This window comes from Rhipicephalus microplus, chromosome 2, assembly GCF_043290135.1.
Source record: "Rhipicephalus microplus isolate Deutch F79 chromosome 2, USDA_Rmic, whole genome shotgun sequence".
Taxonomy (NCBI): domain Eukaryota; kingdom Metazoa; phylum Arthropoda; class Arachnida; order Ixodida; family Ixodidae; genus Rhipicephalus; species Rhipicephalus microplus.
The window spans coordinates 162,112,263-162,139,220 of record NC_134701.1 but is presented as its reverse complement, the minus strand read 5'-3'; the positions used below and the strand labels follow the sequence as shown (position 1 = coordinate 162,139,220).

At 43.9% G+C, this 26,958-nt stretch overlaps 1 protein-coding gene across 2 annotated transcripts; it reads right to left on the bottom strand.

The window, feature by feature from the left end:
- Nucleotides 1-286: 286 nt before the first annotated feature.
- LOC119170617 (protein saal1) lies at nucleotides 287-26,868 on the bottom strand. 2 transcript variants are annotated; one of them, XM_037421834.2, is made up of 11 exons: nucleotides 26,691-26,868; nucleotides 26,489-26,610; nucleotides 25,592-25,714; nucleotides 24,389-24,472; nucleotides 23,499-23,578; nucleotides 23,354-23,413; nucleotides 22,409-22,524; nucleotides 20,427-20,550; nucleotides 14,941-15,026; nucleotides 11,696-11,848; nucleotides 287-491 (listed from the first exon to the last, which is right to left on the bottom strand). In XM_037421834.2, exons 1-11 carry the CDS (start codon nucleotides 26,704-26,706, stop codon nucleotides 310-312), a joined length of 1,146 nt encoding a protein of 381 aa, XP_037277731.2. In that variant the 5' UTR covers nucleotides 26,707-26,868; the 3' UTR covers nucleotides 287-309. The 2 variants fall into 2 exon arrangements, with proteins under 2 accessions (XP_037277731.2, XP_075743124.1); XM_075887009.1 differs by lacking the exon at nucleotides 25,592-25,714 and having other exon boundaries at nucleotides 26,691-26,848.
- Between the last annotated feature and the right edge of the window lie 90 nt (nucleotides 26,869-26,958).

Here is a 26,958-nt window from a genome sequence, read left to right as displayed (position 1 = left end):
GGCAAGAAACTGAATTCAGAGCACACCATGACCTTGGGAACTTTCTTTCGAACATGGACTTTGAGTTTATTTTGGTTGAAAGCATTTCCCGAGACAACAGCACCCGATTTCTAGCGAAGAAAATCAATTGTAAATTGCAAGCCGCGTGCAGTGTAATAATGCGTTGGCTCACATGGTCTTATGAGCCTCGACTACCGTTCGATAGTGTTTTCCGACCACGCTGAGAAAGTGTTGCAGGGTCCCTTTAACCGTTCTGTGATAGGCACACACAGTTCAATCTATAAGCTACCTAAAAAAAAGAATTTATTGTCATCCTGTACACTGTCTTGTACTGATGCCCAGTGCTTGCTCAAGGGCGCCTTGCAGCATGTGGAATGTGTCATCGATGCTTTCTGGCCGCTGAAGCTTGGAGTCGCTGTTTGACTCCGCCTCGTGCAGCCGTGCTTGGAGGGCCGAGTGCATTTCTTTTAACCTCTTGTAAAGTTCGTCATCTGGAACAAAATATGATGCCACATAAGTCGCAAGTAATCTGTGAATTACATGACATTACTCTGAAACCAAAAAAAACTGTAAGCGAATTACTTCGTTCAGCTGTGAGGAATATGGCTTCTTGTTTTTGTTTGTGGTGCACAACAGGCCTGTGCTGCATCGCAAAGGCCACAAATGCACCCTTGTGACTTGAAGTGGCTAGAGTTCAAATTTACAAGTTCAGCTAAGGAACGTCCCGACTGCTGAGTGATTAAGTTAGCATTTTGTAGTGTCGTTATTGTGAGTAGCATACAACTTTACAACAATTAGCACTACATCTTTAAAGCCATGTCATGTGAGGTTAATCAGGATGTTTTCATGTCCAACTCAAGTATCTGAGTAGCGATGCGGCCGTATTTTGAAACTATCACAAAAGCCAACAGTCACGAAAGTGTCACCTTTGGTGGGTGCTGTTTGGCTATTGGGAAAGACTGAAAAAGTGCGGTTTAAAAATCAGCTGGGGACACTGTTTGTTCGCTGTCTTCACAGTTGCTTTTTCTGTAGCGGCAGGCTTATTAAAAGGATTGAAGACATCATTTGCAACAGTAATTAGAAAAGTTAATTAGGCAGTTAAGTGAAATGGACGAATTGAAGTCCCTCATGCGAAGAACTGATTGCCGTTTTGAGATTTTGGAAAAGCGTTCTCTAATAATACCTGCGAATTAATGAAATTCTCCCCAATTCTGCAGCGAAACCAAAACTCGAAAGAGCGCAAATGAAATGAAGGAGCATTGTTATATCAACTGACTTCGTTCTGTGAGTGTGTAGGCTGCGCTCGCAATTACAGCTTGCATGACACATGATAATGAACGGGGAAGAACTGCACCCCTGTGACTGCTGTTTTGAACAGCGAAGTCGTTGTAATCGTGTGCTTGTTCAGCTCATCGGTTCTTTGGTTTCAGTTCTGCCACAGAATTAAGGAGAATTTCATTAATTTGCAGTTATTATTAGAGGCCGCTTTGGGACGTTCAACACCACAAACCAACCGAACCTGCAGTGCACCACAACACATCTCATGTGAAATTAGCGATGGCCAATTCACAAAAAAGCAGCACAAAGGGAGGTCTTGTGGTTATGTCGATGTGTCCATTCAGACTCGGGCAGTTCTATTCGAGAAGCAGCAAGGTGTGATACGTCTACACACAAAACTATGTTAGTGTTATAGGGTAATAATTACATAGATAAAGATCAAACTAATTTCCTTCAGTGTTCCTTTAAATTCACAAAGGCACTGCAATGCCATCAATATGAAGTCTGAATTGCTGTATTTAGTTTAACGTTACACAGCAAGACAATAACTAAATTCTTTTTTCCCCCAGAACACCAGCCCCACATAGTTCTGGCAAAGGGTACACATATGAAATGAGCATGACTTATGAATGAATGGGGTCTCCATGGCCTCAGATGCAGTGAAGTTCGCATGCCCACCCAGAGCATACCTTTACGTCTGGCTGCTACAAATGAACGCTGACGCATGACAACTCCGAATGTGACGTGTCCGCCACAACTAAGTACACGGGTGGTAAAGTCAAGTCCGTGTTGCAAGATATTGAAAAGAATGATTGTGAATCACTTGTGTGAGATATAATGCTAACCTCTCGATTGTTGTGTGAGATATAATGCTAACCTCTCGATTGCCAGCAAGCACTCCGAAACATAGATTATTTGTATCAGAACTTGCTAAGTAAATTCACAGAACATGTCAGCTATGAAGCTCAAAGGCTGCCAGGAGGTATGAATCGTTGGAGTTTTGAAGGTACTATAGAGCAGTCATTCTAGATTTTCACGAGCCCAGAATGGAATGGGAATAATACTTGGAGTAATGAAATTGGAATGGAATGAAGCACCTTTTGCATGGAATTAAAATGGAATTGTGCCTTTTCCCGAACATAGAGCACGTTTTCGTCTACGCGTTGTTTTTCAAACTTCAAACATTAAAAAGTCAGTGTCTCTATTCAACAATAATGTAGTATTTTTAAAATGGTTTGGCTGATGAGAAGCATGGTATTTTTTCAAGCTCAGCACCTACGAGAATTCTGTCCTTATATAGACTGTGTTGCTACATAGCACCTCTTTCAAGCAGATCATGCTTGTGAAGCGCGACAGATATATAGATGACAATTGTTCTATATCACTTTTTTTTCTTTGAAACCAACCGTTGATGCAGCCGTGATTTACACCGAGGTTTTAAAAACTAAACGGCAGAGCGCCCATCTAGCTCATGACATTTTGTTTTGAAATTTCGAATAATAAAAGCAAAACAAGCTCCTTTTTCCCTCTTGTACTACTTGCAGCCTTTATTTCTGCATTTAGAAATCACGAGGGTACCTAGGCACTTTTTGTGTCGTATTTATTGCCGAAGAACTAGTGACTAAGTGCCGGACGTGTTGTAGAAGCATTTGTGTGAGCCGAAAAAAAAGAGAAATATAGGTGGGTGGCCTATTCCAAGTTCCTAAAGATGCTAGCGACCGCTGCTGATATAGACCGGAAGATCAGGCGTTCTCGAGCTCGGAGCTGGTTAGCCCTTACTCCCACTACTCCTGGGTGAAGTCAGTTCATGATTATCGTTACCTTTTGCCAATGCATCTTTTCTTCGCTCAGTTGCTACGACTCGGCACTCACCCGTGTTTGCATTGCCAAGCAAAGAGGGCATTGGGGAGGAATGCATTTTGCTATATTATTAATTACTATAACTGAATTATCATGCTCAAATTAGTCATGTAGGCCTGAGTACATATTTTTTCGATGTCGAAGTCCACAACCCATTCTCCAGGTGCACCTTTATTTAGCCAGACTCAAGGGCAGGCAAGGTGCAAGTGTATAAACGATTTGCCAATTCGTAAAAGAGAAACGGATGCCTAAGTTAGCGTATGAACAAATGCATTATCTTAGCAGATACTTAAGGGAGAAACAAATTATCCCTGCACTTTGGTTCCCATTGTACCCTCACATGAAAGTAGCGAATACTCTATGCGCAGCCTAATCTTTATCTCACGAGCAGTTTAATATGTGACACACGTCAATAACCTTTGCGATAAAGAAAACATTGCATACGTGCAGACAGGAGAACACAAAGTTATTCTGTGCTTGATTGGCGCGCTTGACAATTGTGAGTGCTGACAAGCACTGTGGCCCAGTGTTCGTACTTGATGCAAAGACCCAAGGTGCCCTAACGGTGTACTGTTCCAACCAGTATGAGCAGACCTATATGGTATTGTTCCTCATTAACCAAATCTTAGTTTTCTCCAAATTCACGACCACTCCACACACATGGCAATACTGCTCAGTCTTCTTGAAGACTACTTTTGTCAGCATAAAAGTACACTATGGCATCATCTTAGCAACAGCATGTTCAAGCCTAAACAATATTAAAACGTCACAATTTGCTGAAACATAGTGACCATGAAAATATTAAAGGTAGCAGCATAGAGTTTCATACAATAATACCTAGAGAGGAATCTGGCGCTGCAATCATGTACCCCCATGGGAATTATGGGAAGTACAGGCTTTGGATTGGATAGGGTTAGCTAGTGAAATGTCTACAGACCTTTTGCTACAGTATCAGTTTCGTTCTTCGCGGAGCGCGGGTAGTGGGGTGCGGTAAAACAGGCTGAACCAGTGCCTTTGTTGCTCGAAGAGGCTGACGACCACTAAATCTCCTCATTCGCTGCGACGTTGGAGCTTTGCGAGTCGCATTTGACAGTTTAAACGAAGCGTTGTCTACTCACCGCTGCGCCTAGATGTAGCGTCTTATGCCAGTGCAGGGTATTGCCTGGCGTTCATGTTTTTCACGAACGCGTCTTGCCTTAACTCATTCTAAGTCGACTGCAAAGCGATGACGAAGCTAAGTAGACGCACCGTCATGCTCCGCTGACTCGACTTCACAACAAAAAACAGAGGTGAAAGTAAACATTCGACAGAAGTCTCTCTGGTTGGGTATGAAACTGGGAGATGATTTAGACTCCAACCAAAAGTATTGAAGAAACCCGACGTTTCGGAACCGACTTGGTTCCTTCCTCGGGGGTGACTGCGGAGGCTACTAGCAGCGTCGTCTTCAAAGCACTTGTGAGGTGGCTAATGACCTCTCTCTCTCTCTCTCTCTCGTTTTGCCGTCGAGTGCAGTCCGTGTGAATACACTGGGGGAAGGGTTCCGAGAGAGCGGTTGATATTATGGGCTGTCCTCTGTATGTGCCACGACTCAAGTCTTCTCCTCCAGTTCGGCTAGCTTTCAAGGATGGCCGTCGCTTCGCAATTTATTTTTTGATCCAACTTCTCTCAGCATGTTTGACGACTGCGCTGCGCTCTTTGTAGAAATTCCGCACATCGTTGGCATGTTGCTTCAGTCGTTCCGGTAGGTTTTTCGTCTCGCCGATATATATATTATATATATTTTCAGGCAGAACATATAACCCAGAAAAAGCTTAGGTCGCGGCGAGAAGGAACTGAGTGCTTTCTTTTCTATGTACTCCATGGTCGGATTTGCCCTCGTGATGAAGATGGAAGCTCCCATCGCGGTTCCACTGTTCTGCCTGAAAATAGTTCCATTATAGGAGAAGTACGTACTGGAGAGGCAGAACTCCAGTTGATGACAGAGCTCGACAACCGTCAAAGGAGTCCTTTCACTCAGGCTTGCATCCTCCTCAAGTGCAGCACAGGCAGCGGAGACAGCTAAGGGAACCGGCACGTTGGTGAACAATGAGATGATGTCAAATAAGACCACGCTCTCCTCATCGCGGATGCTTACATTTGACACTAGCTGCACGAAGTGGCTGGCGTCACGGACATGAGTTGGTGTCTTCCGCGTTAGTGGGGCGAAGATTTGGTGTAGAAAATTTGAAAGGGCTCGGCATGGGGAGGAAGTGAAGTCTACAATCGGTCGGAGAGGGACGTCGGGCTTGTGAATTTTCGGTAGTCCATACGAACTCGGTGCGAATCCGTTACGGCAGATTAGTCGCAGGTAAAGTGTTCTGAGATCCGGGTAATGCTTGAAAATTTCCGCGAGTAGCTTGTTTAGCTGTGTCTGGGTTTGCTTCGTTGGTTCCTTTACTAGCTGCATGTATGCGTCCCCTTCTAAAAGAGCTGAAACCTTCCGATCGTAGTCCCCGCTGTCCAACAGCACCGTCGAATTGTCCTTGTCGGTGGGCAAGATGACAATACTTCGATCCCGTCGGAGTTCCCGAAGTGCCTGGTTCTCCTCCATGGTCAAGTTCTTTTTTCTTTGTGACGGTAATTTCGAAAGGATCCCAATTGATTTCAGCCTAATTTCTTCTCTGGCACCCGGCCTCACGCTTTGGACGGCTTCCTCTACAGCCGCGACAAGTTTACGTAGACGGGGCATCGTTGACATGTTATAGCCATGTCCCTTTGCAAGGACAGAAGTTTCCCGATCAGTGAGTGGACGAGATGAAAGATTTGTGACAAACCTAGAATTTTGGGGGCTTTGGGTGGAACTCTGGTCCAACAGGTGGGAGAGTTTCTTATCCTGAGCGGTCCGGTGCTTTTTTGCCGTCGATGCTGCAACGGAGTCCGCGAACGCGACTATCGCAGACATCAACTCAGGGATGCGGTGCTCAAGTTTACGCTTGGGGAAGAACAGGTCCCGTTCTTTTTTCCGTAGAGAGGCGTTAATTTCATGAAGGTGGGCGTTGATCAGTCGTTGTTCAGCTCTCGTGACGACTTCCAAGCCCTCGGGGGTCAGGACAAGTCGTTTGAGGCGCAGGCTTTCAGGAACGACTTTCTTTTATTTGCAGGAGCCGCTGAAGTCGAGATGAGTCTTGAAGACAAAGATGCCTTCCTTAATGCGTATGTAGCGCTCGACGAGCTGCATTGTATCCTGTCCGAAGTCTTGGCTGATTGACTTGAAAGTAAACATTCTACAGAAGTCTGTCTGGTTGGGTATGAAACTGGAAGATGATTTAGACTCCAACCAAAAGTTTTGAAGAAACCAGACGTTTCGGAACCGACTTGGTTCCTTCCTCAGGGGTGACTGCTACTAGTAGCGTCGTCTTCAAAGCACTCGCAGGGTGGCTAATGACCCCCCTCTCTCTCTCGTTCTGCCGTGGAGCGCAGTCCGTGTGAATACACTGGGGGAAGGGTTCCGAGAGAGCGGTTGATATTATGGGCTGTCCTCTGTATGCACCACGACTCGAGTCTTCTCCTCCAGTTCGGCTCGCTTTCAAGAATGGCCGTCGCTTCGAAATTTATTTTGTGATCCAACTTGTCAGCATGTTCGGCGACCGCGCTGCGCTCTTTGTAGAAATTCCGCACATCGTTGGCATGTTGCTTCAGTCGTTCTGGTAAGTTTTTCGTCTCGCCGATATATATATTACATATATTTTCAGGCAGACCAGTGAAACCGCGATGGGAGTTTCCATCTCCGTCACGATGGCAAACCTGACCATGGAGTACATAGAAGAGAAAACACTCGGCTCCTTCTCGCCGCGACCCAAGCTTTTTCTGCGTTATACGGACAATTGCTTTTTCATCATTAAGACGGCTGAAGTTGAAAACTTCAGACAACACCTAAATTCCGTGCACCCAGCCATACAATTCATGACCGAGTGTGAAAGCGACCACTGCCTGCCCTTTCTCGACGTCCAGGTGGCAAGAAAGCGCAACGACCTGCTGTTCTCCGTTCATAGAAAGCCAACGCACACTGGCCGCTACCTTCAATTCGATACTTCCCACCTCGCCTGCCACAAGGCCTCGGTTGTGACCACGCTACTCGAGAGAGCTGGGAACTTATGCTCTAATGACACCGAGCGAAAGAAAGAGGAGGCCCGCGTAATTGCTGACCTCAGAAAAAACGGATACCCAAAAAACTTCATCCGAGCCACCACACGCCGCGCAGAGCAACAGAGGATACGAAAACACCAATCAACCTCAATTGGCAGCCCCCCGAAACGCGTATTGGTTTCATACGTTCAGGGAACCAGCGAGATGTTAGCGCGGATCTTCAGGAAGGATCGCGCACGTGCCTTCATGTACGCTGGGCCGCCTCCTCCCCCGCCCGAAAGACCAGCCGACAATAGACAGGCACCCCGGTGTCGTTTACAAAATTCCGTGTGCCGAGTGCCCCTCGTCGCATATCGGCGAGACGAAAAACCTACCGGAACGACTGAAGCAACATGCCAACGATGTGCGGAATTTCTACAAAGAGCGCAGCGTGGTCGCCGAACATGCTGACAAGTTGGATCACAAAATAAATTTCGAAGCGACGGCCATTCTTGAAAGCGAGCCGAACTGGAGGAGAAGACTCGAGTCGTGGCACATACAGAGGACAGCCCATAATATCAACCGCTCACTCGGAACTCTTCCCCCAGTGTATTCAAACGGACTACGCTCCACTACAAAACGAGAGAGAGAGAGGGGGGGTCATTAGCCACCCCGCGAGTGCTTTGAAGACGACGCTGCTAGTAGCCTCCGCAGTCACCCCTGAGGAAGGAACCAAGTCGGTTCCGAAACGTCGGGTTTCTTCAAAACTTTTGGTTGGAGTCTAAACCATCTCTCAAAACCAGAGGTGCGATGGGGGCAGACCACTGGGACAGATGCACCTAGTGTCCCAGATGAAACGGTAAGTGTTTCTCACTTAATACTGTACTGTTATTTGCATAAATAGATAATGCGTACCTTTGAGAGAAATACAAGCACGTTTCTTTTCAAGTGTTGTAAAAAATAATTCAATAAATCTTAATGTCAAATTTGGAACGCAATGGCAGGGCAACGTATACCTTGGTGGTTAAATTTGTCCAGGTTTCATTTCTACCGCCTAGTCACAAGAACCGTCTGCAATAAAGTTTGTGTACAAAAAAATGAAGCAATTTTCAATTTAATATAACTTCATATTACATTGTTTTACACTCGGAAAAGAAGCATCACGAATCGCAAGAACGTGATCCACCTGAAGCAGATCCGAAGCCTGTAGTTCCCATCATTCCCACGCGGATAGAAACACCGCTGAAGGAGCCCACGTAGACGCTAGCGACATATTCCACTCTAGGTATTGTTATATGAAACTCTATGGTAGCAGGAGAACCGCTCTATGGGAATGAGTAGGATGGTTGCACTGCACGAGATATGTCACAAACCTACTATCCCTCGACATTGGTAGCATGTTTTCCGTAACTTTTCAGTTCTAATGCATCTCATGACATCAGTTTTATGAGGCGTTCATTCCAAACTCAATAAAACTAACAAGATGTCTTTCCTACGTTGAGGAATCAAAGCAATACAATCGAACAGCCTAGCCATTCCCAGAGTGGGAATGGGCTAAGTTTTTTTCATTTCGATGAATTGAAAGGAATGGAATTAAGGAAAGTTCTGATTCCCCGGAATGGCATTGGAATGGAATGACGGTGCCCATTCCACAACACTGCTACAGAGTATTATAGGTGCAAAATAATTACTGTATGCCAGTCTTTATGCGTGCCAATCATCTAAGCACATCCAAAGGCATCGAACCAAGGTCGTTAGTGCTATTATGTTCCTAATGACTCGAGATCAACAGAAGTATACAAAGCCAGTGATCGATCCGTGCCTTTGCAATAATTTCAGTTAGAGTGCTTGAAATAGAACACTGCTAAAGTACTTTGCACAGCTTTTGAGAATAAACAAACCAGTGATTGAATAAACAAACTAGCAGTGACAATGGCAGTGCCGTTGTCACCAGGTAAAAAATGTGTGCGGCAAAACTTGAGTGATTGTCCATGCATGCAGCAGTCAAATGGTTCAAGAAATCATTTTAGTGAAGGAAGGACGCCGTCAAAGGTGTATATATGTTGCATTATCCTGGCAGTGCTAGCTGTTTCGATACTTGATTCGACCACTCATTCTGTAGAACTAGCACGAGCAAGCATATCTCACAGACATAGGCGGGGATAAACATAATATTATAACAAGCAACTGTGTTTTTCTTTCTTCTTTTCCCGAGTGCTGTAGCACCGCATCCAAACCCACACACACCTTAAAGCTCATAAGTATGCGTTGCTGGGATAGTTGGTTTATGGTCTTAAAACTTGGAAGCGCAAAATCGACGAGGACAGGAAGGAACACAGAAAGATAGGACAGGGTGCTGTCTTTCTGTGTTCTTTCTTGTCCTCGTTGATTTGCACTTTCAAGTTTTAAGACATTAACGCTTGCACGAAGTAGCACATACAAGTGTATCAAAGACCTATAACAATGTGCAGCTTTTCATAAGTGCCTTTATATCCCAAGTCATCTTGCCAACGACACACACAGGCACCAGTGCAGCTAATTACTCTAAAAACAAAAAAAAAAGGTGATTAGTAACGAAAGGAACAAAGTTTGGCACCTAACATGCAAGTTTTTACACACTATGAAAGCCCGTTTGATAGCATGAACACCACCTAACAGTGATATTTTGGGCTTCTCTTGAGATTCAGTAACAAGAAGACTGCCAGGCTTGCATCAGGGCTGTATTATGGCTGCATCAGCCCTGACGTGAGCCTAGCAGATTCCTTCCTGTCCCCAAAGCTCAAGACAAGCCTGGAAGGTCACTGTTTCAACGATGTTACCGGCATCAAATGGCCTACCACAGAATTCCTGAAAGAGGCCATGCCAGCCAACTTTTCAGGGAGCCATTAGAACTTGCATTGGGAGAGCTGTATTGAGGCTCAAAGAAACTACAGTCGACTCTCGTTAATTCAAACTCGAAGGAACTTCTGGATTTTGTTTGAATTATCAAGAAGTTTGAATTATCAGAAGTTCTCAGATCTATGCCTCTGGGTGAGTTGACAACCCACATTATGGTTAAGCATTGATTTTATCATATTAAAAAATGTTAGAGCATTTTTAAACCCTAACCGCACGCAATGAACAGAAAACAGAGGTGTAAGATCCACAAGTTTATCGGCCATTAACTGCTGATCAGACATTTTAAAGAAATCCTGAATTGCCAACTGCTTCTTTGCTATATGTGCCTTCAACACAAAGCTTTCTATACCAGTTGAGAAGCATCATGGTTTACCATGCATGTGCTTCATTTCAAACATTTCTTTACTAGCAAAGCCTTTTTCCTTGAAGGCCTCAGGTGCTTATTTTTCATTTTTAGACTGTTAGGATTATACAAGCACGCAAACTTCTAAATAGTAGTGGAAAACCAGCAGATATTTTCTGGTATCGAACTGCAAAAAGTATGAATTAATAGAATAATGAAGTTTGAATCAAGAGGCTTTTACATACATTGAAAGAATAGAGCGCCAACCAAAAAATTGAGTTCTGTTTGAATTAACTGAAAGTATTAATTATCAGAGTTTGAATTATCTTGTGTCTACTGTATTTTGAATAATTTTAATATTTACCAATCTGATCAATCAGTTTAAGCTTGTTTGAATATTCTAGCACTTGGAATATTCGAACGAATGTTCCAGTACTTGAATTCAATTCGAATTTAAATTATCAGAAATTTCTCTAAATGAACGAATAGGTGTATATGAAACCACATGCAACCGCCTTGTAAAAGTGGTTTTACTGCAGTGAAATGATGCTATACCATGAGTACGCCTATCAAAGGGAATTTGCCCTGCCGCAAAGCCCTACTCCATGACCTTATTACCGTCACATCTATTCATCATTTTATAATGTTTAATAAGCTTGTTATTGTAGCTTATATGTTTTAAGTATACTAAATTTATAACGTAACACATTTTACGGTTATCATTGACATTCTATCGAAGGTCAAATCCCACTACTATTCAAAGTTGCTTCCACTTTGAACCAAAACGAACGACATTGGTAGATGTCTTGTCTCAATTTTTAATAAGATATTGTATGGGCTAGTTGGGTCATAAGAAATACACTCATTTTTTTATATAATATGTGATTTATGCTACTCAAATCGGACTAGAAATTAATTGACTAAATCACTATATGCTTCGAATTCGCTTCAACCAAAAATTTACTATTTGCACAATACTAATCAAGTTCTTTTTACCAGAGCCAGTCTCATCACTTTATGCACAACCCCTGTATTGCAGTTTGTATGTTTTCTGTACTTCATAGAAGGCTCACGATTCTTTGTTTGCCTACAATATCAAGTCTGTTCTGATCAGCACCAACTGTGAATGACTTTGCAAGGTGCAGAAGAGCAGACATGATCGGCTGCAATGAACAAACAGCCATAGCAATTAGCGAAGTCATTCAGGGTCACCTTCGGCCTCTCTTCCCGTGGCTTGTCGAACGCCGCTGACCAGGGTCACTGCCGAACCTAGGGTCCGCCAGCAGTGCTTGGGCGGCAGCGGCGACACCTCCTGTCCCTGAAGCCAGTCCACAAGCAGAGACTCCAACTTTTCGCAGTGGGGCACTACATTTACAAGAAGCCCAAGTTTTTGTTACACAGCAAGTTTGCAGCAGTTTTTCAATTTACAACTAACCAGCTAAATGTAATCATAGTGTAGCATGGCTGAAAACTTTAGGAATTTTCATTAGCCTACAAGGGTACTGAAATGCAGGACCACACTTGAAGGTTGACACAATATGGCTGTGAGAGCATGCATATAAGCAATTTTTTTTCAATGCAACGCAATGCTCAGTCCACTTCATGAGCACAGGAGAAGTTATGCAGCCAAAGTTATCTTGCCACCACCAGTTTACTCTTGAAACACACGCTGCTGTGCGCCTGTACCCCGGTCAAATCCCAATGCCATTCTTGAGCCGTTTGGGAGAAATAAGGCATTCTTCTAACTGCATAATAGGTGCTTGATTCAATGGACACTTTCCAGACATTTGTTCATAGACAAAAACGAAAATGCCTATCATACACTCCTGAGAAATTTGCAACAGCAAGCTGCCGATATGGACAAGAGGCAAATACAACTGCTATACCCGGCGACAACTTTCTGTGGCAGCACGGCCAAGGCTACGTGGGCGGAGCCTATGCACATGTGCTACTGCGCCAAGTAGTCCGACCGCTTCGACGGGTGTTTCGGTTTCAATTTCACCAGCGCATACTTTATCCTTTGTGTGTCCGGCGTTGACCCAGGTTTCGTCAAGGTAGTATATGGGTCTGGAAGAATAAACAACAAAAATGAAGCATGTCATCTGCAGCGAAGCGCGGCGAATGCAGCGAAACTCGGCTCGTGTCACAATTATTAAAAATTGCTCGCGTTTCGGCTCGGGTTTGCTCGCGTTTCGCTGCAGGTTTCGCTGCGTTTTCTCGCGTTTCGCTGCTTTTCCTTACTTGCGCGTAAACGTTGTATGCCACCTTCTTGGCCTGTACGGACAGCTTTTGATTTGACAACGCCTGGTACGGCTGCGCAGCTGGTGGACTCGCGGCACGCGGCGGTGTTTCCTCCATAAGCGACGTTGACGAGCTGTAACCGGCGGATGCCATCTTTGACAGTGAGGAATGCGGTGAGGTAAAAAGGCGACGGAAGCCAAAAAACCCCCAAAAAACCTGAGAGAGCGTGAAACGAAATTTTTTCTACTGCGCAACGTTTTTATTCACTAATTAAAAAATAAATTCGCGAAAAATGTAAGTGACGAATGGTAAAATCTTAGTTACCCAGAACAGTATACAAACGTTTTCGTTGAGGGACTACATGCTGTGGCGCAGTAAGACAAGCGTGCTTCGGCTCCGTAGCCTTGGCTGTGCTGCCACAGAAAGTTGTCGCGGGGTATAGGCTAACAGTTCACGGGTTAAAGTGAACACCACTCAAGCTAGACTTACACTGCACCGACATTCAAAACAGTTTCATCATTAAGTGCAGAAAGTTCACACCAGCGCAATCTACAGATGCAGAAGAACATCGGATGACGGTCAGTTTCATAAATCTGATCTTGCTACCATGCTACATCACACATAATTAAACTACCAAGGTAAATTTCTCTTTGTTTCGGTTGAGTATTCTAAAGTGATTTTAGTTATTTCTTTGATCGAGCGTGGACTGGCAAAGCCAGTGGTCAGAGTGTCTGCATCTGGAGTGAAGAGTCTCGGCAGACACGTGTCATAGGAAAGCTTACCACATGCATACATGTAAGAAATGCCATTTTCAAGTGAATGTCGCCTATAGTGGACTGCAAGACCTGGTAGTATCGATGCAGCAGTGAAATTACATGTGCATTTACATGATCTAGAATTTGCTCTTTTGTTCGTGGTCACCATCATTCTCAGCCTGTTAATGTCCACTGCAGGGCAATTATCTCCAGTTTACCCCGTCATGTGCGGGTTAATTCCATTTCACTGCTGTGAGCCAGGAATGCACTAATATTTGAAATGTCGAATATTGTCTGGTTAGTGTCTGCTATTCGATTCGCACTGGAATCTTACTGTTCGAACTGTTCAGACTTTCCGAAGACTAATACAGTCACCTTATTGATAGTGGGCCCCTTCAGATTTCTAATATGCTTCACCACGTCACATTCTCATATTGCGAGAAAAGCTGCTTTTCAAGTTAAGCTACGGTCGCAAGTTTGTATTGATTCAATAATTTCACGTGCAAAGCGTTGTCAGCAACACTTTTGGTTGCGCCAACTCATGTACATAAATACAATTCAACCTTTGCATTGACTCATTCTTGATATGACAGCCATGAAACACAACTTTGCTAGCACTTGATCAATCTATCCAAAAGAAACACTTTCATGTAGTTTCATCATAGGAATATGCTTAGGGATCTTCTTCAACTTTTTTTTTTGTAACTTCACTTTGAAGTCTTCGTCAAATGTTTCGTTCAATTAGCACTCACATTTCCATATTCAAATTTGCTCTGCACTTAAAATTTAACTATTTGCACAGCTCTACTGTGAAGTTCTTAATTTCATCGCTCTATCTAACCCTCTGCCTTCCTCGAATGCAATCCCTCATCGACCATTCTGTTGCCTTTACTGTCCACTGGCTATCCGTCCTACGCATTACATGGCCAGCCTAGGCCCGTTTTTTTCGCTTGATGTTAACAATGATATTTGCTTCCCCAGTTCGTTCCCCGATTCCTTCTGCCGTCCTTTAATCTCTTACTGTGTTATGTTAGAACTGGCAGTACAGAGTGGTTGTATACTTTTCCCTTTAGTGACAGTGGCGGATTTCCTTACAATATTTGGGAGTGCCAGCGGAATGCCCACCAGCATGTTCTTATTACTATTCAATTAATCTCCCTTTTCGTGGTTAGCCTTTCCTGTTAGTACTTGCCCCCCATGTATAAGTATTCTTGTATATATTCCAATGTATGGTTATGTTCAATTCTGGCCGACAAACAACTTGTATGACAACTAAACAACCAACATGAAAACACAATAAAACTGCTTTGACATGTAGAATCTTATGATGCATCCCACAGTACAATAGCGTCATGCATGTTTCTTAAAGTGACATGCAAAAAAGAAGAGTGATTCTCAATAAACATAAACAAAAAAAGGCTTTTCAAGAGGCATATGAAGAAGTTTTAGTGCAGCACTCACAGAGGAGTTCTTTGGCATCAGTTTCGTAGTCCATGGCATGTAGTAAGTGCCAGAATGCATCCAAGGAGTCGTACTTTTCTCGTGAGCTGCCCAGCAAGAACATCAAAAGTAACTTTCAACCTCAGATCATTGTGGTAAGCCCAGCTCAAAGCAAGTTAATGAGTAAATCGTAACTAATCGCCACTTCTTGGACCCCTTAATCTTTATAAATATTTAAATGAAAATTTTATTACTGTCACAGAACGAGCGCTCAAAAAGGGCGCGCCTCCAAGTTCTCGCGACGAGACGCCGGAGTGACGCCGCGAGGTCAACGATAAAAAAAAAGAGAAAAAAACAAACATTCAAAGACTCCCCTCTCGGAAGATAGGCTCGCCGACGAACCTCCTCACGCCACAACGGCGGCGGAGCAAGCACTCGAATGTTCTAGATGGAAAGGGGCGGGGTCATGCCGGGTTGAGTCATCCGTCGCGAACGGCATTCGAACCGTCTCGCCCCCTCCCCAGCCTTCGCTGCGTATCGCGCCGACGAAATGATGAGAACCTTCTGGAATCTCGCGCGGAAGGTATTTAATGGAGCAGCCAAAATGAGAGATCAGGAGAAGACGGAAGTTAGCGCCAGAGCGCGTAGGGATTCCGCCGTGTAGTCGGCGAAGGTTTTGTCCGTAGAGACAAAGCAGGAGAAGAAGAGGATTTCCACCTGAGGGGTGACGACTCGAGCTACAGGCAAGAGTGTGTGTTTACCGCTATCGAGCGAAGACGCGTGGCAACAGCTGCGTGTGTGAAGCCGACGTGTTTCCGGCGAAGAAGTTTGAAGCTTGGAGAGTGGCCTATTGAAGACGTGAGGTTTCCTGGAAGAGAAACTTCAGGGGCCGCGGAACGACAACAACGCTGGACTTTGAGTGAGTGATTCTCGGAAGAGTATCATCTAGACTTTTGTTCCAAGAACTTTGGACTGAATAGGTTCTATCTCTTTAGTTTTTAAGTGTCTTGGTTGTTCAATGCATGCGACTGCATTGTAGTGCGTATTGTTGTCTGTGTCCGTTGTTTCGAGTGTGGCTGATTGTACTGTGTAGTATGTTGTTTGGTGGGAAACATATTGTATTCAACTACTGTGGAGTGTGCATACTTGTGTATTTTTTTGATCTGCCATTATTGAGAATATAATTCTGTTTTGTTTATCAACTCTCGGCTCTGACTTGTTCTTTGGGCCACAGCCGGCGTCCGCTGGCGCGCCAAAAAGGACCACTTCTAAATTGTCCACGCTTTCGTGGTGCGGTTCGGGGGGCCGATACTTCGGCCCTTGGAATTAGCCCGGCGATCGCCTCCCTAATTAACGGGACCTGTGGCAATTACTCATCAATCAATGCAATCATCACCAATCAAAGGAGAAGTTATTGTACTATAAAATGCGTATACAAATATTCAGTCCCATAGCACAAGTAGCTGGTGATGGGTCCAATACAAAAAAAAGGGTTACATAAATTAGCAGTCGTCACAGAAAAAAAAACAATAGTGAAAGTATCATGATAAGGGCAAATGTTATACATATTTCAAGAATCTTGCTGAAAACAATGAACACTTTAAATATATATCAGAAATTTTTGAGAAAAAGACAAAACAATAAAAAAATATTGTCATGCATGTTTCCTATTTCAATTTTGCTGTATTCGGTTTTCACTTACACAAAATGTAAGCAATGCTCAGCACAAACCATGCCTGTAGTATTTTAGAAGCTTCTGGACTCTACAAGATCATTTTGTTAAGACAGCGTGCATGACATGAACATTACAGATTCTTGTAGAACTTATGTGGCCATTAGCGATAACACTGGAACATTCAACAGCACATGTATAAATGCCCATGCGCATCACAGCCTGTCAGTTTTATCAACGGCCTACACTCTGTTCACCGCTATCAGTGCCAGTGTATATTGCTGTAGCCTGACCTTCAGTTTCCGGGCCATAAGTTCAGGCAAATAAAAACTTTCGTCTTTGACATGCCAATTGTTGCCTTCGTTGACGTTACGACTATGTGACGTCGGGTGTAAACGCTGCTCGTTCATGTTTCAGACGCCTCCGTCAAGCCGTGAAGCCAGCCCAAGTCGCAAAAAAAAAAGACACCCCCAAGGAGAGTCGAGCTAGCTGCAGACTACGAAGACTGCCGCCACAATCTAGACTCCTGGCTGACAATCCAAGCACCGCAACACCAAAGACAACAGGCATCATGACGGCCACTGTGTTATTTCAACGAGTTGTCATGAATCGAATGAGGGAACCACCGACATTCCGCAGATTCCCATGAGAAGACCCGAAAAGCTGGCTGGAAAGATATGACCCTGTTGCCCAATTCAATAACTAGGACTGTGACGAGAAACTCCATCACATATTCTTCACCCTCGAAGATGGAGCCAAGACTTGGTTCAAAAACAGAGAGGCCTCCCTCATGACATGGGATCTATTTCCCGCCTCATTCCTTGGAACCTGCACGAGTGTCATGAGTAAGGAAAGGTAAAAAACCCTGCTGGAAAGCAGTGTACAGCTCCCACATGAGAGCATTGTCATGTACACTGAAGAAATGACCCGCCTGTTCCGTCACACCGGCCCCGCCATGTCTGAAAATAAACTACAGTTCCTAAAGCGAGGAATAAAGCAAGAGCTGTTTGCAGGACTTCCATGACCTACACGACTTACACGACCTGCCCAAGGGTGTCGACAAATTCCTGACAGAGGCTGCAACAATAGAAAAGCCACTTGAGATGCGAACAAGGCAGTACACAATCGCTGCTCACCGACGACAAACTACGCTAAAGTTCGACCCCTCAGCATCAACAGCCAGCGTGAGACAATCCGAGCGATCACGCGAAAGGAGCAGCGCAAGCTGTTACCCTCGGTGCAGCCTCAAGTGGATTCGATCGCCGACACTGTCCGCGAGAAAGTTCGGCATTCACTCGAAATTCCCAAAGCATCGCTGCCCCAGCCAGATGCTATGAGCTACGCCGCTGCACTGCACTGCAACGCTTCTCCACGCCTGCGTAAGGACATGGTGAAATGCTGAATATCCTCTTCCACCGATGCCCCAATGAAATCTGAAGAGCAAGCCGCAAGCCGGTGATCGCCCGTAAAAACTTTGCCATTAATTGGCGTGACGACAGCATGTAGAAATAGTCGAGCAAGCCAACATAGCCCTGATCCATTGCCACGACCCAACCGCATTGCATAGCGATGAACCAGCTACCTCGATGTTTTCATTGACAACCACAACGTCACCACTCTCGTCGACACTGGGGTCTACTATTCCGTAATCAGTAAGCCATTCACTGCCAAGCTAAAGAAAGTAAAGACCGCTTATAATGGACCCAAAATCCACACAGCTTGAGGCCACCTGATAATGCTGTCCTGAGCTTGCGCAGCAAGAGAGTCACCGTCAATAACTGGCCATAATCTGCGAGTTTTGTAATTCTACATTATTGCTGCAGGAAAGTGATACTGGGAATGAAATTTCTAAGCCACCACGGTGCCATTATTGACCTGAGGTCTTAGTCATACCACCATCCACAAAAAAAGCGCTGCAGCTGCACACTCCATTAGAAACACATGCCTTAAATGTGCAGAAAGACCAAGTCACCATTCCTCCTCACTCCAGCATCAGCATTTTTGTTAGCACTCAGAAATAAGCAGACATGCAAGGCGTCGTTGAAGGTGACCAGCACCTGTAGATGAAACACAATATTTGCGCCGCCAGAAGAATAGCCGAGCTGCAAGAAGGGAATGCAACAGTTACGCTCACGAACTTCTGCAATGAGTACAAGCACATTAGCAAAGGCAGGATGGTTGCCTACATAGAAAAAATACTAAAAGCCAGCAATGCTTTTACCCTCACTGAATCAACCGAACCTGCTACAATGAACAAAGCTCATCAACTAGCTTTCGGCGCTAACACGAGCTTTCGGATGCATAAGCAAAAACAGCTCAGAACTCTGCTCCTGCAATATAAGGAGAGTTTTTCATCGTCGTAAAGCATTCGACAGACCCATGTCACAAAACAAAAAAATGTAACAGAAGAAAATGCTATGCCACTCCGTCAGAGCCCGTACAGAATGTCGACGAGAGAATGTGAGGCCATGAAGAAACAAGTCGACGAAAAGCTATGGAACGACATCATCCAGCCTTCAAATTGTCCATAGGCAGCACCCATGGTGTTAGTCAAGAACGGAACGCTACGCTGCTGCATCGATTATCACCGTCTGAACAAAATCACGAAGGATGTGTAACCACTCCTACAAACAGAGGACACCACAGATAGACTCCACAACACGAGTTCCTTTCATTGATGGACCTCAAAACTGGCTATAGGCAAATCGAAGTCAATGAGAGAGACTGAGAAGAGACTACCTTCAAAACACCAGACGACTTGTTCGAGTTCAAGGTCATGGCTTATGGTCTTTGCTAGGCACCAGCGACTTCCAAGATTCATGAATACAGTCCTCGCTAGCTTGAAGTGGCAAACTTGCCCAGTTTACTTGGACGACATCGTCGTGTTTTTCTCGTGCTTCGACGAACACCTCCAGCACCTTGAAACCCTACTTCAAACAATCAGGAGCTTCGAACTCACCCTGAAGCCAGAGAAATGCCGCTTCGCGAGCAAGGAGCTCCTCTTTTTGGATCACGTGATTAGCAAGACTGGAGTGCGCGCAGAGCCACAGAAAACAGCTGCCATCGCCACCTTCCAGCCAGCCACCGACAAGAAGGCCGTGTGCAGAATTCTCAGCTTGTGCACCTATTGCAGACACTTCGTCAAGGGCTCCTCACGAATCGCCGAGCCACTAAGACTGACATCAAATTCAAGTGGGAAGCGGCGCAAGTTGAAGCATTTCATGAACTGAAACGATGCCAGCAGACACCTCTGATACTTTCAAATTTTGACGAATACGCCAATACGGAAATCCACACCGACACAAGCAGTGTAGGGCTCAGCGCTGTTCTTGTGCAGAAGACTAATGAAAAAGAAAAGGTTATCAGTTATACTAGCTGGCCACTATTGAAGTCAGAAAGCGACTATTCCACAACAGAAAAAGAGTGCCTGGCTATTATCTGGGCTACGTCAAAGCTACACCCCTACCTCTACAGAAGGCACTTCAAAGTTGTGAGTGAGCACCACGCCTTGTGCTGGCTAGCTAAAATGAAAGACCCTTCAGGTCGTCTCGGTGATGGAGCCTGAGACTTCAAGAATATGACACCGTTGTTTACAAGTACGGACGAAAACGCTCTATGCCGACTGCCTGTATGTCACCCCAATCATGCAACTCTGACTTCCACGTCTAGCAAATAATAGCTGTACGTTCAATTCTATAGGAATGCTTCTCAGTAGCTTTCGAGTTGTAACCCTTGTTTGGCCCTTCAAGTGAGAATGACAACGCACCTATCACACTCTCGTGAGAGCTTTAGCTGTCAGAAAGACCACTGGAATAAGTCCCAAATTTGCACTCACCTCAAGTAGCTAGCAGCCGTGAAAAGTGCCTCAATAAAGTTCCCATTTGCACACACTGTGCACATCTCCGAGTCTTCATCCAAGACACAGTCCAGGACTTGCAGGGTAATTTTGAGCAGCTCCTCTGTGGTGAACAGCAAGCAGATGCATGCAGTGATCAGAGTATCGCAGCAGGTCAAAGACAGCACTAAGGCAAGTAATCTATCAGGTACTCAGGTCATCGCACGAGCATGCTACCTTCAGGAACGTTAGCTTGTATAATCCAAAATGTTAATGTAGCCCTGCCCTACCATGTCGGTTCTGTACATGTGTACCCTGGAGTTATTTATAATTGGTGAAGGTGGCAGCAGTGCCAAATGCAAATGTTGCAATAAGATGTAGACATGCCTTACAGTGAAGAAAAGTAAATGCATTACGAACATGAAATGTCCCAACCGTGGAAAACAGGACGCTGTTCCCAAGAGCAGCATTTAGCACACAACCGTTTCGACAAATTATATTCAACAAGGCTGGCATAGTATTATTTATCAGTATTTTTCTGAGAAACACTGCCATATGCATGTACAGCTTGAGTCAAAAATTTACAAAGTGTGGTTTTCGTAAAGGGCTGTATTCATGCGCAGTCTTTTAGATTTAAATTTTTACTATACCAGCATATGTAGAAACATGTTTAGACAGATGTTTTACACATAAGGAGGTACCATGGTCAGCAACTGTACGAGACCTCCTATATAAAACTACTTAACGTGTAAGAACTCACCGTAACAAGAGAATTATTTAAGCCATATCATGTAATTAATTACTGCCCCACTACACCACCAGTAAAGCAACTATTAATGTGAGAATGAGCTTGGGGAACCACAATAAAAGGAAAAACAAAACAGTTGTAATGATACCAGTTCCTGTAACAGGTCTCCACAATTTCATAGATACTGATGTAATCTACTTGAGTTTTTTTATTGGTTAATATTGAATTAACTGTATATACCTTAAAAGAGACAAATACGAAACATTCAATGGATGTTACAAGAACTACAATGGCCGAAACGCCATGAAATCATTAGGGATCCAAAAAGTCACGTTGACACACAGGCACTGTGGCTTACGCTAGAAATTGAAATGACAGACCTTTGACCCCCTGTTTATCTCCCGAGAATTTATCCATTATTGCAATATCTAATAAGGACAGAATCTTGAATTAATTCAGTGTAGTAATATAAAGTGAATTGGTATCCTCTTTTAGTTACCCTTCCTTAGAAAGGACGTCGCAGCACTTTGTATGGCTGTAACAAAGACAATAACACTCTATAACATCCTTGATAATTTCAAGCAACAATTCAAAGCACAATCTGAAAGGAAGGCAAGAAGTCAATATTTTTTCAGTTTAAAAATCTTCAGTTTTTCTAAAACCTCACACCCTCGCATCTTTTGAGGCCAACTTTACTACGCAATTGAAAGAACAGGTTTCACGGCTATGTGATCTGCCCTTTGTTTTACCAACATATCTTAACTACAACCAGGTGCTGCTATGCTTGAATGCCTTATTCAAGATGAACAAATAAGTAATAAACTACACATATCAACATAGCAATAATGCATTTCTCTGCCTGTGACATGCAGTTTAAGACATGGAATAAAGGGTTCAGTTAACAAGATCTTTGCTCAAGCTGCAGACAATTTTGAAATCTAATGCACATGCATTTTGCACTATGAAAGACAAAGCATGCAAGAACACTTGTCCTTAGATATGTACTACTATCAAAACCTACAAGCTCAATGGGTACTAAAAAAACAAACCGAGTTCACAGACAATCTGACAAGTTACGAACCTTACGTGCAGAATTATGTTTTCGCAAGTCCGTGCTTGCTGTCAACAGAACGATAATGACCACTGTTAGGAAGACCAAAAAGTGCAGCTATCAACAGATGCTAGGCTAAAAGAAACAAGACAGGCAGTTTGCAATCGTGCACGCATGACTTGCCATTGATGGAGTTTTCCAAGATGAATGTTATGCCTGAAAGACAGCTGTCAGATGAACGCATGGCCTGAAGCCAGACGGGCAGCGACTCTTTATTTGACAGGCATGTGTGGCAAAGTCTGCAAAAAAAAAAAAACAGAACCGATTTTACTCGGTAGCAGAACAAGTCGTGAAGAAAAAATTTTCAACATTCGTTCTTTTTACTAACTGCTCACAAATACATAACGTGTTCCTTATTACTTAATTACAGCCCACTTGCCCCCTTATCCCTTAGTGCAAGCATTTCATGGCTAACACTAACTCCTGGCACTAATTTGGCACATCAAATGAATATTTCTGTTCATTTAATCTATATTTACTTATTGCTAAATTTGCACTAGGCTGTGTAACTTATTAGAACTATTAAATCCTTGAATTACAGACCTCAATGAAAATCGCTTAACTTATAGTGACAATTATCTACTGTAACATTCACGTTCACCTCATCATGGAGTCCTTCATATGATTCGTAAGTTCTTACGACATTTCTGCTGCAATTAAGCTTGCTTGCATAGTGTTGCATGTGCCACTATTTCAACTCTTATTTTCAAACTCAAGTATTTAACTCCAAACTTAAACTTTTTACTAGTAGACACTGAACCTGTGTACAAAAACAGGCATTTAAATTACAACAAACTAAGTTAGGTGTATCAGGAACAAGCCTTAGGAACGCTATTTACTTTGTATGGCAATACCTACAAGCTGCCATGAATGAGTAAATGTTCAAAGAAAGAAACAATGTGTGACAACTCTTTGAAGATGTGTGGCTTGCACATATGTGTACACACTCAAAAGTCTATAAGAGACCAAGAAATTTATTTTACAACATTGCAAATGTCTGTGCTAATAGACATGCAACCAAAACAAGACAACAACATTCCCTATCGAACGATACAAGCACTGTCTCACCTCAACACCTGAACCAGAGTGGGCGTGTCAGTTCCGCCTAGCAGTTGCATAGCCATTTGCCTGCGCAAGAGGTATATACACCTCACAACCAAACAAGTCACAATGCACGTCGATGACAAAGTGCACGAACGTAGGTTATACTCACAGAATACCTTGTTCCTTAGACAGAGCCAAGCTGAGGTCAGGGAATACAGCCATGTTTCCCAGTATTCCAATTAAAATTTCCTATGTCAGCAAAATAACAAGGGGTTAGCAGGCAAGCAATGTTCCAGGTAAAAATCACCATCCGTAGCAGCAGGATCCATTGGTGTTCACGTCACTATCCCCGTAACGCATCAGCTGACGCCATCCCATCCTGGCTAATTTCTGAAGCTCATTCTCCAATCTAAATGTCTGCTGCCTTCAAGTGCAGTATCATTGTAGAGGAGTTTGCCGCTACACCTTAACTGGAGGAATGCTCGACGAAGGGATGTGAATGCGACAAGAGTACATACATGCGGTAACTCAACATAAATTTACTCACGATTTTCACCACATGCCGTCTTGTTTGTCTTCTTGTCTAAAGCGACAGAATAAGTGTGGTGTCGTGTGATGAGTTTCTTTAGTTGCGCTGTGTTTGCACTATATCCTGTGTTATGATGCCACATCAAAGAGCTCCACTGACGACGATGCATTTTTCTTTCCCCCATGCTCACGCAGCTACTCTGATCTGTACAACGTGTTACATAACTTTTCCTATATCACGAAAAGGTTGACTTGTCAGATGGTCAATCGCGCCATTTGTATGTGTTTAACTTAGTTGAAGAGTACATGCTTTGATAAAAAAAAGTTACTCTGCCCTAAAAGTCACTGCTGGAGGCAGCCAACATAAGTGTGGGATGATTTTAAAAAATGGTTTTTAATCTTGTGTAGACATTTTTTGATAAATTTAAAGGCATCTAAGTAACTTGAACATGATGCTATAAAGAATGATGCAACAAGAGAAGTTTTGTAAGTAAATTATTGTAAAATGCATTAATACGCCTAGTAGCTCACCACCAGACGAGGTGACTTAGAAGTGGAGATGATCTGCAGGAAAATCTCGGAAGCCTTGAATTCGTGCAGGAAATGTGCAACATCCTGTCAGGAAGAAGGCAGTGCAGTCACTTGCATATAATCAGCTCATCACAGCACAGAACTGCAATGCTTTCGCTATTGCACGGCTCTGAAGTAGGAGCCCTCTACCCACTTTAGCTGACAGACCTGTCACCTTCGTTCACCCCACAAAGCACCCCAAAAAGATATGAAAATGGAACCAATGCTTTAAAAGAGGCCCAGAATCAACTTTCCGGTGGAGGTCTCAGAACTGTATTGATACAATAAGGCCTCCAGAAATAAATTACTGAAATAAACATTTTTATCACCTAGTATGAATGCAAGTGTCAAAAGCCCTATTTTTCTATCATCCACACTCTACTTTCCTGTTCTAAAAAAGTGGTATGGTGCTGGCCTACCAATGGCTTGGAACATCATTTCCATTAGAGCATTGGACTCGTTACGCTATTCGCATTATGCGACAACTGTTTGTTCTTTTGCCATTTTAAAATGCTTTCTAAGTCCTATTAAAGCGATTGTTTACCTGACATCAAGCTCATCTTAGGCAAGTTTGCCAACAAGTCCCAAGCACCGGCGTGGCTCAGAAGTAGAATACTGGGCTGGCACCAAGCGTACCCAGGTTCGAGCGCCACTGTGTCATTGGTACTAGGTTTTTTTTTCTAATTTTGTGTGATGTGGTTACGCACACCGGCAGCAGACAACTACGGTGTCGCGCGCGATCCAAGTTTTGATTTCACAACAGATTTCGCAGTAATAGACACACAGTAACAGGTGGAAGGAAAGCATTGATCCAAATATCTTGTTTGGGGAAAAGATCCAGACCAACCAATGACAGCTCACGGTGACAGTCTGCCATGTGCCATCACAAGACAGCCACTGCCAGTCGCACCAGCACGCTGTTTGAAATTAAGGTGTTTAAACTCTGCAATCTGCTTATGAAGTTTGTGTTCGGCTACAAAATACGACAGAAATGTTCCCATGCCTGTCGTCCATCTGCAGAACGTATTTTCACATCAAGCCCAGAGGGGGTGATTAAGGGGCCATTTAAAAAGCTCAAGCATATGAGAGAAAGCAATTATCTGTTCCATATGAAGAACCTAAGAGTTGTAAGAACCCGGCAAGCAATTGCATGCAAAAACTTACGGAGTTGGCAGCCATGTCCCAAACCGTGCAGAGCTCTTCTTCAACCTCTCTGTCCAACTCCACAACCTCTTCCTCTGTTAATACCTGCTCACCTTCACCACAGGCATTCTCATTTTCAGCAGCCTGGTCAGGATGCCCCAGAGAGAAGCAATGACGTTTGTGAAGAACGCAAAAGAAAAACTGGCAGCACATATGAAGATCAGGGCAAATGGAGTGAACTTTCAACATAACCAAACTCATGCTCGAATCTCGTGCACCTATGTAATGAAGAGTTACAACTGGTACGCAGGTTTAGCTGCAGTAAACATTTAATGTTATAATTAGAAGGCTAGCACTGATGTCACTGAAACGGTTACGTTGAAGCACCAAAATTGTGGGATGCAAACTTTGTGATGTCACATTTGTGTTATTAGTAAATTGCATGCTGGTTCCTTCGTTATTCATGCGCAGAGGCTCAATAACGCTCCAGCGACGTCGTTTATCGAGCTTAAGCAGGCTGACCGCCGTGTGATGTCTTGACATATAATCTAGGCTGCTGCCATGTTGTATGCCTATGACATTAGATGCAAGCTGTCACATTGCTTCAAAGACGTATTTTGCATGTGCATGTTAGTTCATGTGCATGCAAACATGCACAATGAGACTTTCTATTATACGCATGTGCAGAAAACACAATGGCAATGCAGGCTTTCACGGATATTCGAGTGATTTTCGGTCTAACGAAGTCTTCGATTAAGCGAAACTATCATTAGTCACAGTTGAAACCTGTCCATTAGTTTAAATCCACGCGAAGACAACTTTTACAAACGTAAGCCTTGAGCAACAAGCAAGTTGAGCTCTGAACAGGCACTGCGGTGTCACGTCGCACAACTTGAACCGAACATGTCAACAACTCACTTTGATAGCTTTCAGGAGGCACTGAAACAGCCAGTGTCGGCTAAACACAGTTTCGCCTATCCTGTCTCCGCTGGAGATTTCGTCAGCTTCTCGGATCTCCGGTGGGGGCGACGGGTTTCTCTCTGGAAGCATATGTGGACATCACCAAATACGTCTGAAAGCTTTTCAGCACAAGCTGAGGAGCGGTGATGCATAAAATTACCTGTATCGTCCATCATCACAGCAGTGCTATCTCGCCGACGACGCTCATCGAGGATATTCAACACGCCAAAAGGGATAGTCACTTCGGTTGCGATAAGCAACAAAGTCCTGCACGGATATCAAACGGAAGCAACAACCCAAACACGAAACGCGCGTCTAGCGAGGCGCGTCGCTAAGTGATGGGCGCCGCCATGTTGGATACACAATGAACTCGCCTTCGTTACCTTTGTACAATTTTTTTTAATAAAAGACCAAAAATGACGTTGAAC

Excerpts from the sequence above, each read along its gene's own strand:
- LOC119170617 (XM_037421834.2), bottom strand. Across the intron at positions 20,551-22,408 it reads CTTGGAAAACTCCATCAATG|AGGAGCTGCTCAAAATTACC; the intron begins GCAAGTCATGCG and ends TGTTCACCACAG. Across the intron at positions 15,027-20,426 it reads ACGGCTGCTAGCTACTTGAG|CTCACGAGAAAAGTACGACT; the intron begins GTGAGTGCAAAT and ends CTTGCTGGGCAG.